This window comes from Falco punctatus, assembly GCF_963210335.1.
Source record: "Falco punctatus genome assembly, chromosome: 15".
Taxonomy (NCBI): Eukaryota; Metazoa; Chordata; class Aves; order Falconiformes; family Falconidae; genus Falco; species Falco punctatus.
The window spans coordinates 19,748,003-19,765,360 of NC_137595.1; the positions used below are offsets into that span (position 1 = coordinate 19,748,003).

Genomic DNA, 17,358 nt, shown 5'->3' on the forward strand with positions numbered 1-17,358 from the left:
AGGGCACGCCTGACCCCGGGCCAGCTTGCCGCCAGCCCAGACCCCCAGGCCTCTTTCTGCGGGGCTGTTCTCCAGCCTCTCGTCCCCCAGTTTGTCCATATACCCAGGATCAGCCCATCCCAGGTGGAGAATCCGGCACTTGCTCTTGTTAAATTCCATACGGTTGGTGATTGCACAGCTCTCTGGTCTATCCAGATCTCCCCGTAAGGCCCCTCTACCCTCGAGGGGGTCCGCAGCTCCTCCTAGTTTACTACCACTGGCAAACTTAATGTACATTTGACTCCTGCATACAGCTCACTTATAAAAAACATTAAAGAGCACCGGCCCTGAGCCCTAGGGAACCCCACTGGTGACTGGCCGCCAGCCTGATGTAACCCCATTTATTAAAACTCTTTCAGCCTGACCCATCAGCCAGCTGCTCACACAGCGTACCACGGACTTGCCTAGCTCTGTGCTGGACATTTGGTCTAGAAGGACACTGCCAGAGCCAGTATCGGCAGCTTCACTAAAATAAAAACCCCCACATCTGCTGCCTTCCCTTGGTTACTTAGACGGGTGACCTTGCCATGGCAATCATGTTGGCTAAGCAGGACCTTTCCCTCGTGAACCCACGCTAGCTATGCCCCGTGACGGTGCTGGCTCTCAAATGGTTTTCAGTAACTGCCAGAACAACCTTCTCCATAATTTTACCAGGCACTGAAGCCAGACGGACAGGCCTGTGATTACCAGGGTCTTCCTTCTTATCCTTCTTGACAAATGGGACATTTGCCAGCTTCCAGTTGACTGGGACCTCTCCAGACTTCCAAGACCATTCAAAAATGACGAAGAGAGGCCCCCCAACACCAACAGCCAGCTATATATAATTCAAAGCAGAATCCAGGCCCCGACAACAAATACTTTGGATATACTTGCATCAGTACTGTTTGACAACAGGGAACATATTGCCACATTTACACTTATCTGTAGAAGTGTAAAATCTACACAAAACCAACACTATTCCACATTTCCACAAATTTCACTTAGAAAGACCTTGCATAAGAGATCTGACAGATGAGGTTTGGTGAATCCAGCTACAGCGATTTAAAATACTGCCACCTCTCCTTTCTATCATATTTTTCTTCTGGAGTTGCTCTGGTTGTTCTCTCCTCTTTTAGGTCTGAAAAAAACACAACAGATGGCTCAACCACTTGCACTCACAACCCGACACAAAAGTTTAAACTACTGTGGAGTTCCCAACTGCAGCAATTACGGGGGCGAACACATTTGCTTCTGGTGCCTCTTTGCCAGAGGGACCGAGCACACCACCTTACACTTGCAGCTTTTTGCTTCAGTGGACGCGTTTCAGAGCACCAAAGCTGCCCACACTGACTTGATACAAGAGTGCTTGTTAATGATGTACTAATTTAACAAAGGGCCGCTGGTCCTGGCCGCGAGATTAGTTGCAGCTCTTCTTGAATTGATGTGAATGGCATGCGGCACGCTGCCCTTGACGAGTAAGCTGGTCTGTGAATGAAATCCCCTGCCAATATGAAACTAAACCATAAGCCTGTCAGTTAATGAAGTTGGTTGTAAGTGGGTCAAAGCAGGCCAAAGGCAGCCTGATGGGAATCGCATCTGCTCATTTAAGCAGATGGAAGTGAAAATGCAGTTACCGCATTCTAGACCCCTAGAACTGGTACACTTCTTTCAGCTCCACTGTATTTTAGTTCTCTTGAAAACACGGCCAGAACTACTGGGTATTAACTTGCAGCGAAGATAGTTAGCAACGGACTAGTTTTGATCAGCTTAAAGCTTTATTCACACACAGGACATTTACTTTGAATTAGAGACTTGAAAAAGAAGTTAAAAGCGCTTATTCTACTTTTCCAATGTATGTTTTACTGTGTGACAAGAAGTTATTAAAATGAGGCTCTAAAAAAGGTTGTCTGATGCTGGGAAATGGTTACTATTTTAATACTACTGTTTATGTCAGCAGAAACTGAGTTTTTAAGCAAACAAAACAGACCGCCAAAGAAAAAAAAATTCTTCTCAACATTAAAAATCATGCTTTGTTTATTCCACTTATCAGGCCAGTGATTTTGCTAGCAGTTTGGATGTTATGAACTTCAAATGCACTAAACACAGGGGGGAGGGTTGGTGATGTTTTTTTGGGGCCTGGGTAGGTTTTGGGGGTTTATTTTGTTCTTATTTGGTCATATGCCATTGCTCCCAACAAAACCAGGTAGCTGGAAGAAAACATGCGCTACGTAGAATTTTTGTTTCTTGGAAAAATATTCCTTATTTACCGCAGTATACAGAAATGGTCATTTCAGAACTATAGCACCGTTACTCTATCTCTTTTTGAACAGAAGGTAACAAGGTGTACATCTGAAATAAATTAAAAGAAGATTGGAGTTCTGCATTTGAAAATTTAGCTGGATTCTGTAGATCCTTTCTCCCCAATTTAACTTTCAGAACAGCATGCTTTCCTTGGTCACAGCTACTCCACAGTAATCAGGTTCCCGCGAGAATCCAGAATTCTGAACAGTCACTGAGACGCAAAGTCTTTATTCTTCATCCACAAGATCACTAACAAATAATTCCTCTAATACGAACAGATCCATTTTTCTAAGAAATGCCTCCCCTTTATCTGGTCTAAACGTAAACCTCTGCTGAGTAATAGCAAGATTGGTAGATGAAAATGACAGATGTGGAAGCTGAAAAGAACCAAAATCTCAGGTCTCTGTCCTATAACAGTGCATCATAAACAAATCAGGAGAATCCAATTATTTTCTGTAATGAAAGGATTGAGTTTTACTTATGGACAAGGAAGTCAAGTCTGGTTTACACCTAGCTGTACTAAGGAAAGAATTTCCAAAGAGATCAGGACACAGAAACAAGAGCATTTTTAGAATACAACATTTTTAGAACTAATCTCGTGACCCTGTGAGACCCTAAAAGTTGATAGAAGATAGGAAGGATACCAGTTTTGGACAAAGGATTCTAACTTTGTTGTTTGCATTATTAATAATTTCAAGTGCGGTCACCCTGAAAAGTATGAGCAGTCAATATTTTCTTATGACCTAAGATTTAAAAAATTCTTATTTCTCTAAGCATGGAATAGATAACTAGAATTTAGCAGTCATGTTACACTGCAAGCTTATAAAAATACAGTTTTAGAGGCGTTCTTACAGGCATTTACTCCTCCACCCTTCACCATATAACTACAATATTATGGGCAGAATATGTGCTGCAGATTCAAAAATATTTTGACTCCCACCCACTCAGAAGCCCTCCAGAACACATTTTCTTAAATTAGCAAAATCAAAATACACTAAGTGTGCAAGAGTGACAAGAGTATGAAATAAACTACTAAATTCATGTCTTCACTCCTGAGAATACCCTCACACAGTTCAACCAGTACGCTGACTGCCAAAGCAGCTACCTCATTTGCACAGCTAACGGCTGGTAAGGCAAGGGAAACCTCTACTCCGCAGGACCCAAATGCTTTCTGAGGACTGAGCAGGTTATTGGTACCCAGCAGCAGCCCCATATTGCCCCATCTGCTCAAATCCAAGTTGATAATGGCAAGAAACCCTCGTTAACTGCAGCCCCCAGCATCCCTCGCAGTAAGGGACCAATACACTAAGAATTTTCAGTTAGCAAACAAAACGTGCAGGTGCCCTGCTATATAAGTAGCCTGATATTTAACAGCCTTTTCTTTCTTGCTGAGCACCACTAACCCCTATGCAAGGCACAGATATTCTCAGAAGTCCGTACTGCTATTGTGAAAAGAAAAAAAAATCATTAATAGTATCTACAGGAAAGCTTACTATTAACAGCTGAAATCAGCACTTACCAGGAACAAACGCATCACAGTATTACAAAAACAGGATTTATCTGTAACAGCCCACGATGCATACCTGGTTAGCTTTATTGTTTTCCTGAATTCATTTGTAATCGGAGCTTTGTAGCCTCCTTTCCTCAATAAGGAATCTATGGTTTGAATGTGGTCCCATCCTGTGGAATTGTACAGTAGTAAAAATTAGTGAGAAATACAGCAATAAGCAGAGATGTTGCAAAAATACGGTACAGTATCTAGTGTTAGTGATAATGAAAGTGCTCTGCTCAAGTTCTGTAAAACATAGAACATTCCTCCCTACTTAAGAACAAGTGAAGGAAATACAATGTATAGGATTTCTTCACACACACAGTTTGCTCTACAGACATCATATTTTTCTCGTAGTTGAAATATTTTAAAAGTGGACCCACTATATCCAGGTGTCGTAGACTGGGGGCGAGATACAAAATTAATTTTTTCTGAAACATTCAGCTATGATCCTGTATCACAATCACTTTATAAATGATAAATGGCTATGACAGTATCAAAAATTAAATTTCTGTATCGCATAACATTTAAAAGAACTTTTACTTGAACATGTGCAGAGAGCTTCAGAGATTACTTCTTCATAAATATCACAACTTTACAGTAATATGTCTAATTTCAGAACAACTACATTATATTACAGATGTCTGTGTAATAAAAAGTGATGGATTAAAAATACAGATTCTTCACTGTTCTCAATAAAATCTTCATACTTCAAAACTCCTGTTTATTGATTTAAAAAACCCTAATATTTTAACTAGCTGTTAGACACATTATGTCCGAAAAATGCAATTATATCAATCACATTGTTACATTAAATAAATAAAATTAAAAAAAAGAGGCAGTTTTGACTACATAAAAAAAATACAAATGGGTAGTTTTGGGTAATTTAAAGAGCCAGATTGCAAGGCATGGTCTATTAAAACTATTTAGAAATTTAAACACACCCTCTACTCCCCCAACTCCTAAATTTAAAAAAAAGCTTGGGAAACCTCTAAACTTGTAAGTGGCTATTTGAAAACAGAATTATCAATTAAAGATGATCTTCAGTAAAGGCTTACCCTGTTCCTCAGAAGCCCAACTCAAATACAAAACGGAAAAAAAAGGGCAAAAAAATAAAAGCAGCAATGCAAAATGTAAAAAGATTGAGACACACTGTCAAGCTTGGAAGGAAAAACCCAAAACATAGCAAGTAGTCATAGTCAGCTGCTTAGTCCAAAAGATTAGTATTCAACAAAAGCTACTGTAGTTGTTTTAATTCACAAATTTAAGTGTGTGCCTCTACTAAAAGGGACTTTAACAACACTATTTTGGATTTTCATATTAAAAGTAATTGCCTTCCATCCATCAAAAAAACCCCAGGAAGCCAGTGTTTGTAAAAGGAATTAAGTACTAGCAGAAAGTACTAAATTGAAAAAAACCTCAAACATTGCAAATTTAGGAGTAAATCTGCTGTTAAGATAATTGACCAGACATCCCACCACTTAACTGTTTTTGCATGTCACTAATATCACAGTGTAACAACTACATGAAAATTGGCAGCTTTTAACAACTGTAAAGCTGGGTGACAGCACTGTACCACCCTCCAGATTTTGTTTTCCTACAGCCACACTGCATTTATGACTTGTATAAGGGGACTGATACAGGCATGTAATTGGCATTTTATATAAGAGTCTTCTTACAATTAAATATTGCTCCATCATCTGACATCAGTGCAAGGTCAAATATTGCATTTTAGATTTATATGTACGTTTAAATTCTTCACCAGATCATATGAAATAAAGTGCAACAATGACCTTGCTCCTTTGCAACCTCCGGTAAGTAGGTGGCGGTGCGTTTTGATCCTTTTTCATTGATGAATTCTATTCTAATGCCATGTACACCCACCTGCAAGAAATCGGCAGCTTTATTAGTACATTAAAAGAGAAAAAGACACAAGAGATTTCTCACATGATCAAACCCAAAACGTGACCCTCGTAGCGGTTAATACCATGTTGCAAAGTTTCAAGAGGCGGTACTGAAGCGAATGAAATCTTTCTGAAAGGTGTTCGCCTTCTAAGCCTTGTAAGGTCAGTAGCAGCACAAATGTGCTGCTCGGCTGCCGACAGCAGAGCTTCATTTCTGGGCTGAGGGAAAGCCAGCTGAGATGCAAGCATCACTCTGAGTCCGCCGTCTCCCTGTGACACTGTCAGCAGTGATGCTGCTGATAAAATCACCTGGTCACCAGATACAATCTGCCAGACAACCAAACAGCTGGCAAATCTAATGACGCATCCATTAAGAGCATTAATTTTGTTGAAAGGAACAACTGAGACAATGAAAGACTTGTCGCACTATGAACTGGAGCCCGGAGCCTTCAAAATTTCTGCTAGCGTATGCCAAGGAAAGAGAGATATCCCAAAGTATTCACCTGCAAACTCCTACTTCCATACTACCAGTCCTCTGACAAAATGCCAGCATGGAAACCAGAATTACTAACACCAAGGAGTTAGACACAGATAAAGTTGCACCGCCAAAAAAGAAAAAGAAAAAAAAGAAAAAAAAGAAAAAAAAAAAAAAAAAGAAAAAAAAAGAAAAAGAAAAAAAAGAAAGAGAGGCTGGACACCCTTCCAGGGCACCGTTTCAGCGCCCCTGTTTCAGGAGCAGTAATCCCGAGAGTACCTGCACTCGGATCAGCCGTGCTGCAGGAGATACTCCATTGCCAGTAAGTTTTCAGTTGCTTTTGAGTTCTGTGCATAAACACAAAGCATTAGTAGATGGCCATTTTTATTGTCACGGCCACATAACTAGGATGTTACTTCCATTTAAATCCAAAGTTCCCAATTTTGTATGTGGAAATGAATAATTTACGTGTAAAAGGGTATCGTGGTGTTTCGTATGGCATTTCTTTTTTGACACAAAATTCATCAAAATTGCTGTAATAGTTTTTCCACTGACAGCCCACTGTACTGTAACTGCATGACAGTCAAAAACCAAATAAGGAATAATTACAAAGCTCTACCACTTGTTCAATTAACATATTTGCTTATATAAAGACTTCATTTTTTAATCTTTATAGTATTTTATATATATGATATAAGCATGGGGAAACAGGAGGAAGTCTCTTGTGGCTGACTGTGGCCTCAAGAATTTTTCCCCATGAACCTAATACTCTTAATTAGAAAAAAGTACATAGGAAAAATTGTTTTGAGACTAATTAATTTAATTGACTGCAATTTCTAATATGGTATTTCATTACCAAACACTTCTAAACCTCACATTCATAACATCGATATATAATCACCAGAGAGATCTGTATACTCAGATGATGTAATCAGGAACCCAAAAGGCCTGACAGTAAAACAAACCAGTGACAGAAGCTGAAATGAGCCCACCAAGTTCATTCCAAGAACAGAGTAAGTTTTTGCAGCTGGTGATTTTGTAACTGTCTATATTTAATTGCCTAAGCACTCAGATCAAGTATTTCCAGGTTTTGCACACCTTCAAATCCTGCAGAATATTAGATTTCAAATTCCACACAGCTGGTTTGCATAATAGCGATCCTGTAGTATTCCTGAGACACTAACCAGAAGCACGAGTGATGTATTAAGTGTGACGCAACATTCGGGCTGTAGGTAACTGCACTGCACTGGATGTTTCCCATTAACCTTTTTAATGGACTTTTAGGCCCACGTCTGCAGAAGAAAAAGATGTACGGCAAAATTAATAAGGCAACGCGACTGCACCCATGATTCCTCTGGCTGGGAACATTCCCTAGCATTCTGCGCAGCGTGAATTTCAGCTGCGTCGCTGAGCAGCACCGCAGCCCCGCGCAGATGGCCTGGACTGCAGCTCCCTCAACCCAACCCAAGCCACCCGGCCCAGCAAAGTAAGAACGAACCATGCTAAAACCGGCACGGGCGTAGTTAGGAATTTGTTTTGACTTCCTCAGGAGATCAACGTGCCTGCATTGAGGGAAACCTGTGAAATGTCCCCAAGTATTCCTCTCACGGAGCAGAGGTAAGGGATGGGGGCACATTTGGAAGGCATCACCTGGGCTGGAGCTGGCTCCCCTACCAGCACAGCACTTCACCCAAAGCTTACGGCATGCTGCTCAAACTAAACACACTTGACACGCTACAGGCATGGTTTGGGAGAACAACAACATCTGCCTGTGCAGTTCAGAGAAACAAAACAAACCATCTTCTTCTGCAGACGGAGTTTCTGTCTCGCCCGTCACCATTTCTTGGGGAAATGATTACACAGGTACGGCACTCGGCTGCAAAAAGGCAGCGCAACTGCTGTATCGGCCTCCCAACGGATAGGAATCTATTTAAACTGTTGCTGTTGGGAGAGGAAAGCGAGATAAGGAGACTTCACAAGGCAACAAACCAACCTCCTCCAACAGAAATATTTCCATAAGGCTTTAGAGCATGAAATACTGTATACCGTATGTCCAATACTTGTGGATATCAGCCTTTTGGCCCACTGTATAACTGGCCAGAGGCTACCTAAAACTAGGTCCAGTGACAGTATTAATGAAAAACCACAGACCTTTCACTAAATCTAAGGGCTACATTAAACTACGTTTTTGTTTTACTTCTGAAGTCCCCTTGACAGAACTGCAAACTTTGTTGGGTATTTATACACATTCACATTCATTTAAACGTGCATCTTTTAATGAATCATTAATGAATCATTTATTTATGAACACCTCAGTATGGGGCAAAACACGCACATGCCACATTTATTGTTTTGCCAAGTGCTTCTGGCACTTGCTAGATTATTACTCGTAATACCTCTCTATATCTATCTCAGTTGGGCTAAGAAAAAATTGTTCCAAAACCAACATTCAAGCAACCTCACGTCCAACTGTTCTGATTCAAAGTTCCAAACACAGTTCACAAACCTGGTCCTCTGGTCCTGACTCTCCAACCACAGTGCAACAACGTCAGGCTATAGGACTATCCACATGGAATTCAGAGAAGCATCCGCAACATCAAGCCTTGCTAAAATTTAAGCTTCTAGTCCACTGTGGAGTAAATTATCAGCAAATAATCATTCTGTTCAGGTTTATCTACAGCACTGCAATCTGTAAGAGGTTTGCATGCAATTATCACTAATTAATTTAAGATAAAATCATTGTAAACATTTTTTTTCAGAAACACATTAAAGCAGACAACAAAGGATCTGTGAGGAAGAATCCACCGAGCTGGAGCAGCACACCTCCACGCACCTGCCCACTCCTTATGCTCCCTGCTTGCTGTTCTCCTCCAGAGCAGCTCGATCGCTGAGCACCCCTTGCTGAGCACCCCTTGCCACCAGTACAGCTGGTCCAACCGTGGCAAACCCCGCCGGCTGCCTCCCAGTTCTCCCAGTACAAGCGGGCACACAACCACCTGGTGAACCACACGGGCTGTTCTGGTTATGGCTTCTCCTGCTGCTGCCTTACGGTTTGGCTGCTTCATCTTTGAACAGCAGCGAGTGATAAACATTTTCAGACAGAAAAGCCGGTCTGTAACTTGTACAGCTTTTTGACACCACGCAGTGCAGTGACCTTCCCCTTTATTTACCTAAGCAGAGCTATGGCAAGAGCTGTGTAACCTTGTCTGGAAATGGAGAACGTGTCACATGGATGCTGACCCCACTTTTTCCTAGCTGAATTCTACAGCCTTTTAGCCACAAATATGTTGGCTTGTTTCTGATCATCTTTAGCAGAGCTTAAATATTACATTTTGATTTAACAACGGCGGCAAAAGACTACTCAGGAGGTCTTCTCTCCATGACAAGCATTCTTTTTTTAATGAATCATTTATTTATATACACGGAATCACTGAATATTGTCCAAAGAGAATAAAATCTTGAGCTCAAGACTCTTTCTTCCCCATTCTAAGGAACATAAGTTGCAAGAGCTGCTGGTGCTGCTGCACTTGCAGGAAGGAAAGAATTCCCACGCCTCTTAAATGTACTAACTTTGTCAACAATGAAAAGCCACCTTTCAGTCAACATTATTGGCTACAACTATTTAAGCTAATATTTAAACCAGTGCACACAGGCTGAAGGCCTTTTGTATCAACATATCAAGCATGTACAATTCTGCAGGTTTTACTTTACTGAAGAACAGCAACTCCAGGACAAAGGTCTCTTTCAAAGTATTTCAAGGAAAAGCTGCTGGTCAATCCCAGTTATTTATTACCCTGCTGGAATTACAATAATGTCTTCCAAAAAGTTTCTTACTATAATTACAATCGTAACGTCCTACGATGTTTAATAAAAAAAATGAGGAGAGGGTCTGAATTAGCACGACAGGCTTTACCTTCTAGAAAAAAACCCCACAGACTCTTAATTAACGAGAAGATAAATTAAAACTGCTCATTTGCTGTAACGTGAAATACAGTGTAAATGAGTAGAGGCACTTCACTCTTCTGTATTTCTAGGAAAAAAAGCAAGCAGGGGATACACTTAAAATGGCAAATTATTAATGTACCTGGCAGCCACAGCCTGTCAAGCAGGCAGAGCCTGTAGCACCAAAGCTGGAACTGCAAGACCTACGACATGATCACCCCTTAGATATGCCGTTCTGGGATCTGAATCCACTCGCAGCACCTGCTGAGCACAGGCTTAGTTGCCCAAATCACAGACTTACAAGCTTCACAAACCAAACAGAAGTTGCCTCTAAAGGACCGAAAGCCACAATACTTCACAGAGATCTATTCAAACTCTCCTACGTTCCTTCTTTCAGGGTGCTGCCAACGACAAACACAGTTCTCAGTGCAACATGAGATGCAAAAATATCTGCATTAAGAATCAACAGCAAAACTGGAGGCATTCTGAGGCAGGAAAAAAAAGGACCTGGTAGAAGGACATATCAAAAAGATAAGCTCAAGAGAATGGAAGCATAGATAAAGCTGAGTTTATGCAGGAAAGGCATGACTGCTAATAATATCTAATGTGTTTAAAAGCAATTGGTCTTTATGACTTGTCTCCCAGGTAGTTCTTTGGTACCTGATCTTTAATAACAGAGCAGTACTATTAAAAAAAACCCCGAAACATATCTTAAAGAGTTTCTCACGTTGCCCGGTTCTTTGAGACAGAAAGGCTGTGAAACCACCCCAGCAGCACCTGGACCACTGCAATATTTGGTGGGTTCTGTCTAGCAGAAACAAAGAAACCGTTCATACACCTCAGTGTTCACTTCAGAGCTCTGCATCTGTTCAGCTACTAAAGTGAACTGCAATTCATATAAAGTCACATACACCAAGGATGCTAAATTGTGTTTTGGGAAGCATTCTCATGAACCATGGCATTGAAGTTGTCCTTTTAAGGTGTGTAATTTCTCCTAGTTACTTTTATAAAAGGTAAAAATGGCAGCAATTTGAAAACACATGGGAGCTAATAGCAGTCAATTCACTCCTGTCTCCTCTTTACCTGGCTGAGGATTGTGCTGCAAAAGGATTTCTTTTTACAACAAGGAGTTGCTTTTTACAACTGAAAAATTGATTTATTTAGTTTGGGAAGTTAATTCATTAATCAGAGAAAAGAAGATCTATCACTCTGCTTCAGGACACAGGAGCCGCTCCTGAGCCATGCCTTCAGAGATCTTCTTTCTCTCTAAGCCACCAGAGCACTGCGAGCTGTCTAAATCGGCAATTTTGAAATACCGTGGCAGCGAACTGCTGATTTGGCTCCCACGGGATCATCAGTAGCGTACCTACAGAAGTAAGGTCTCCTAACCAGGCTGGTATTTTTCAGGGTGACTCTAGCATCACACGAGATGAAAGACGCAGAATCTCTCTTTACATCATTCTCTAGACAACCTGAAACATCCTTTTGCCATTAATACCCATAACTACAGCTCCCTTAAAAGAAATGTGGATGACATAAGCATCTCACTCACAGGGGCACAATCAGTGATGAATCATTCTTTTAAGGACTAACAAATACAAATTTTATCTTTCTCATATTTATACACCCCTCCTCTTTCTGCATGGAAAGCTTGTGGATCATCCACGACTATGTATGATTCAATCACTTGAGAAGCACATTTAGCTTACAGGAAAAAAAGAAGAAAAGAACCCAAACAAATCATGGAACCTATTGTGTGACCGTTCCTTAGAAATCCTAGGAATTTTCTAAAGTTTTTAAAAACCTATCATTAAAAACACCTTAAATGTAACTGGGGAGAGCAACTAAGCAAATGGATATCATAAAGGTTATTGTATTTTTGACTGCTCCATTCTTCCCTCGTAAGTCAGGGCTTTCCAATAGGGATCATGAGAATCCATAAAATCAATCAGAACCGAGCAGGACTACAGTTCTGCATTCAGCTTGCTTACACTGCTGTGAAAGCCTCAAGGATGCTGCCACAAGACAGAGAAAGGACACAGAAAGTAAAAGCCTCCTTTGTGTCAAACAAGAATTAGAGTTATGAATCCGAAGCCTCCCAAGGAACAAAAGTAAAGCCAGCCTTTCCAAGGGAGAGTGCTTTTTTGAACTCAGGCTTTAGTTTCAGCTTTTCTTTAAGATGTAAAAATCTTAGAAGTTTATTATTGAGAGATTAAAACAGCTTCTAATATATATAGACTACCACATGAAGAGCGCTAAATGCTATTTCATTATGCACATCACACTTTTCAAGATACATTTTCTGAATGTCTTCGTAGTCTGATTTTTAATAAACTGTAAGAAATGAAATTAAACTGAAAACATCACATTGATTATGACCAGAAGTCAACCTAGTAAAGCAAAACAATTCTACCAGTTTTAATTTTGACTCCTTAGCTTGGTTTAGTGTTAAAAGTCACTGTAGTTTTGATTACTTGAGAACATTGTTTAAAGTACTCTAATGGCTCAGTGACAAGACAAACTACTTCTCTGAAAAATGGCTCTAATCGAGAATGCATGCAGAGTTTCAGCTGAGATTTATTTCTGGTCTGACATTACATTAAAAAACCGAATAATTCCGATTATGGTGAAAATGCTGATAAACTCCCAAGGAAACTTTCATTCATCCCATTCAGAATTGCATATCAGAAGGTAAGAAGCCCTTGTCATTACGAGTTGAAGTGGAAATGCATTTTTATTAGATTTTCAGCTACTGAAAAAACTCATAATGCCGAGGTTACTGCTGGATACCACCGTTCTGACACAGTGGGGCCTCATACCATTGTAACAACAACTGAAATTTCTGTTCAATATACATTTGTTATGTGTGAATACAATAGAAAGCCTCTTTTTCTCTTAAGAAATCATAAATATTTAGTAGGGCTAAGTCATTATTAAAGGGAAATACTGTAACTTGTGTGGTGTCTCTGGCATTATAATATGCCTGTCGTCATATATCTGACCATTTCAAATTTTTATGTCCACTCAGATACAGACTCAAAAAGCAACACAACAGTCACACTGACCGAGATAAGAAGTTCATCTCCAGTCCAGTAACTTGTTTTTTTGCAAGCGCCTAATACCAAATAATTGGGAAAAAGCAGAATACAGAATAACACTTCCTTCAGTAGAGCTTCCCAGAAATAATTCTAAAAGCAGCATTTGCTTCCTAATTTCTTTTACGCTGCTGTTCCAAGAGAACGCATGCAGGTTTCCTAGAACCTAACAATTTAGATTCAGCTCCATGTGTAAGTGGCAAAGAAAACCAAGGGCGATGATTTACTTGGCCTCATTATAGAAGGGCTTTGTGGGGTCTGTGCAGGCCACTTGCTCTGAAAGCAGAGAAGGTGCTGGGAACAATAAATAGCTCACTCCTGCTAAATTAGGCAGCTTGGTTTGGGGTTGCCATTTTTTGCAGTGCTTCCAGAAGCACACACCAGACTTTCACACCAGAGCACCCTCTTTTCCAGAATCGATGGATTGATCTACTGTGTTTCTGTAGTTGGCTGTGCTGCAAAAGAGGTCTCAGGACACCGTCACTCAGACAATACCTTGCTTGATGGAGTCTTAGGCATAAACACAGCTGTGCAGACCACACAGAGTGCCAAAGTGGGCAAGAACACAACTTTATTCCATTTTCATGGCTCAGATTTTTAAGGAGATGACAGTTCTATCACAAAGAGGCTTTTGATTCTATGCACAAAACAAGGTGTGTAGAGTGCAGAACAGTGTCAACTACACAACATTTATGCAGACAATTTAAACGGTGTGGCTTCTGCCATAGATGTTCATGATATCGAAGTAATTTCCTTAAAAGACATCTGACATCCTTACCTCCCAGTCCATGTAGTCACATACATCTTCAAAGTTAGTGAGTAGAGACACTGAGCAGAAAAGCCGTGGCAGCTCATCCCTCGTCATTGGGGGGAAACGACTATCTTTAAGGGCACTGTTGAAGACAGAAGACAAAACAAGAATTTCAAAGGATTTTTTTGTCTGCGTGGTGGTGTTTTTTTGGTTTGTGGTTGTTGTTTTTTAAGTTCAAGGATCTAATGAATCAACTAAAAAGTATAAAGGACAAAAAAAATCCTGATGAAATGATGACCAGTTTGATAACCCAGCTGCCAGTGCAACACACTGACCAACATTCCCAACTTTTTTCCTTAGACATTTGTTTCAGTTCTTGGCTGGCCAGTCAGGAGGTGTTCTGAGGGTCATTCCTTCCTGAGCTGACTTTGCTACTGTGACAATCTTACTAATGAAGCGGCAGAATTTTTTTTGGAAAAAGTTACAAAAGCTCTAGCTCTTTCACTTACAATTTAGTAAATCCCTTTCAAAAAGGATTAAACTATACAACATGAAGTAGAGAGGGAAATTCTATAGCCTGCAATAATCAAACACGTAATACAGTAATCAAACTGTAGAACTTAATTGTTCAGTGAAAAAAAAATGCAAACAATCAGAACATTCTCCAAAAAAGAGTAACATACATGCTTACTAGCATAGGTGAATATAAAAAGGTAAAAACCAAGGGCTCTACAGACCTGCAAACCTACAGGACTTGAAGATGTTCTGCAAAGCAGATGGAATGATTAGTAACAGGGAAGCTTGCAAACAGCTAAGCTAATCCTCAGGCTAACGCGTCATTCTATAGACAAACATACACCTAATGGGGTAAAATTCAATACAGCGAGGAGCTATCTGTGCACATTCCAGCACGCTTTGAAAAACGAAGCAGTTAACAGACAGCAAGCAGTACCACGAGTGAAAACATCTTTAAATTGATCCTACTTGCACAAGTGTGGTTAAGAACCAGTTAAATTGGAAAAGGGAAGGTTAAAGTGAGTATGGTATCTCATAGTTTTTTATTCTCTTAAGGTTTGAAATATGACATGTATGAATACAAACATGCTCATCTCCAACAACAACAACCAAAAAAATCAGTGATCTGCTAACCGAGCCTTTTGATGAGTAAAGAGAATTTAAGATTAAGAAACTTACTAAAGTACTACCAAGTTCTTCATGTGGCTCCTTGTTTCATCTAACAATTAGATCATTCTTACTCATTTTACTTGGCATTCGGCCAGTGGTTGCCATTAGCTGACAAAATTACAGCCGTGGCCATGTGCTTACAATATGGCTGAAGTCTCTGCATCGAATACCACCGTTTTATATATCAAGTCGTGTAACTTCAATAAAGCAGACCAAATAAAGATGCATAAGCAAAAAAATGTAAAGTTTATCTTAAGGAAATCATCGTATGTATAACCAGAAATAGCTTCCCATCATGAATTAATACCACACACTGAAGAGCTGAAATAGAACCTTTATTTTTCTGGGGTGGGGGGGAAGGCAGGAGTTTTCCCAGATATGCTACAATTGCAAAAAAGAACATAGTATTGGAATTTATAGACTAGAAGCCCTTCTCCAAGCTCTGGTATTTTTATATTACAAAATAGGTCAGAAATTTAGATTTATGAAGACAAATTCATTATATAATAAAGTAACAATTAGCAGGCCTATGCTTCCCATTTTTGAGGAGTAATTCTAGGCAACCCCAGGTAAAGTTGCCATAGATGTGACAAAGGATGTGGGACAGTAACTAGCCAAGATAAATCTTTTTATCATTTATGTAGTATAGACAGGCCTGTGTAGACTAGTGAAGAACTAGGAACACTACTGAGATTTAAAGCATAATGCCTGTGATATTTAACTAATGACTTTTGCTGAAGATGTATCAAAAGATGGTATTCTCCAAGGTTTTGTGGATGGGATTTGCAAAGCTAGCTTTGGAACTGCTGGGGACCAGGCAAAGTTACCATCCTCTACTGCCGAGCATTTCAGAGCAACGTCAGGGATCAACTCACACAGCCACAGAACAGCATCAACACAGAAAAATACAGACAGCTAATTAGCCCTCATACCCCTCCACATGGCAGGAAAAAAATAATGTATCGTTAGATAGATATATCTGTAATGGGAGGATACTCTGAAGACAGGGACAGCTCAAACCAAAGTCCATCTAGCCTAGTATTAAGTAATAACCAAGAGCAGCTAGCAGAACAAATGGGTATAAGAACATTGTAAACATCCAGGGGTACTTCCCTGGAACACTCTCCAGGCATCCAATTGTTTATAGCTTAGGTATTTTGAGCCAGAGATGGTATCTCTGCACTTAAAACCTCTTCATGGGTTTATTTAATAAGTGCATGCATATGCACTTTTGACGTTTCACCCCATCTTTTAGTAAAAAATAAAAAATTATGTTCAGAAACCCCAATCCTCTTAGAATCCATTACTACTACAAGTTTGTGTATATGCAAATTTCTCATTTCCCTGAGGTATGCTGTACTTCTATCATATAACCGATCTATTTGAATACACTACGGAAAAGCACCCAGAGAGACAAGCACTATTTCATTAACAAACAACAAATTCAGTTACCTCAGGAAACAACTGTATGCATGGATATTGCCAATATTTGTTTAAACCCATTTTTTCATAATTTCTGCAACAATCTTACCACGCAAAACATTTCCCATATTTTAAGAACTTACAGCTTTCAAAAAAAAGATTATTTCTTTTTGGACAACCTGATACTAGTTTTTTATCTAACTTTCAGTTCCCCTCCCTGAAGCTGCCAAAATGCAGTTGGGAATTTCAATTGTTTGAGGCCAAGGTTGTCTACTATGGGTTTAAGCCTGACCCCAGTAACGTTAGCAGCAAAAGTCTCAGGGAAATTCCCACTCACTTCAGATCTCCTGCACCGGCGCTGCTAAATGAGAAACCATCCTTAGTTTAACATACTTTAAGTTGTTCAGAAACAAACCTCGTCCAATGCATGCGTAAGCCCTATCTCAGCTGGCCTGCCCAAATGCTGAGATAACAATGTGAAACAGGGTGGGTGAATCATGGCAAATTTGAATATCAATAAAAAGGTGAGATACGAAACCTCCACATGAACAGAGTGGAAGCAGAAAGGCACGCAAGGGCACAACAGCCTCAGGCAGATACAGCAAAGTACTTCAGTTTTAGGGAAAGCAGAGCAATGCAGTCAACACCGCACACTTATTAGCAAGCTTAGCTGGCTAATTCCATTATTCAATAACATGACACTGGCACAAATAGCT

The 17,358-nt window shown here is 40.0% G+C and overlaps 1 protein-coding gene across 10 annotated transcripts in view; it reads right to left on the minus strand.

Annotated features, from left to right (window-relative positions):
• The window catches only part of AMMECR1 (AMMECR nuclear protein 1), an 89,227-nt gene that overhangs the window by 12,103 nt on the left and 59,766 nt on the right, over window positions 1-17,358 (minus strand). For 8 of the 10 annotated variants that reach the window (XR_013923871.1, XR_013923872.1, XM_080365919.1 and 5 more), the window contains 3 exons: window positions 14,063-14,177; window positions 5,662-5,752; window positions 3,903-3,999 (listed from right to left, as the gene is read on the minus strand). Coding sequence is in view for 6 of the 10 variants with exons in the window: in XM_080365919.1 (XP_080222045.1) it covers window positions 3,903-3,999; window positions 5,662-5,752; window positions 14,063-14,177 (303 nt within the window). In the remaining 4 variants the exon portion in view is untranslated. Of the gene's footprint in view, window positions 1-3,902; window positions 4,000-5,547; window positions 5,753-14,062; window positions 14,178-17,358 lie in introns of those variants that run through there. The other 2 variants (XR_013923873.1, XR_013923874.1) reach the window with 2 other exon arrangements.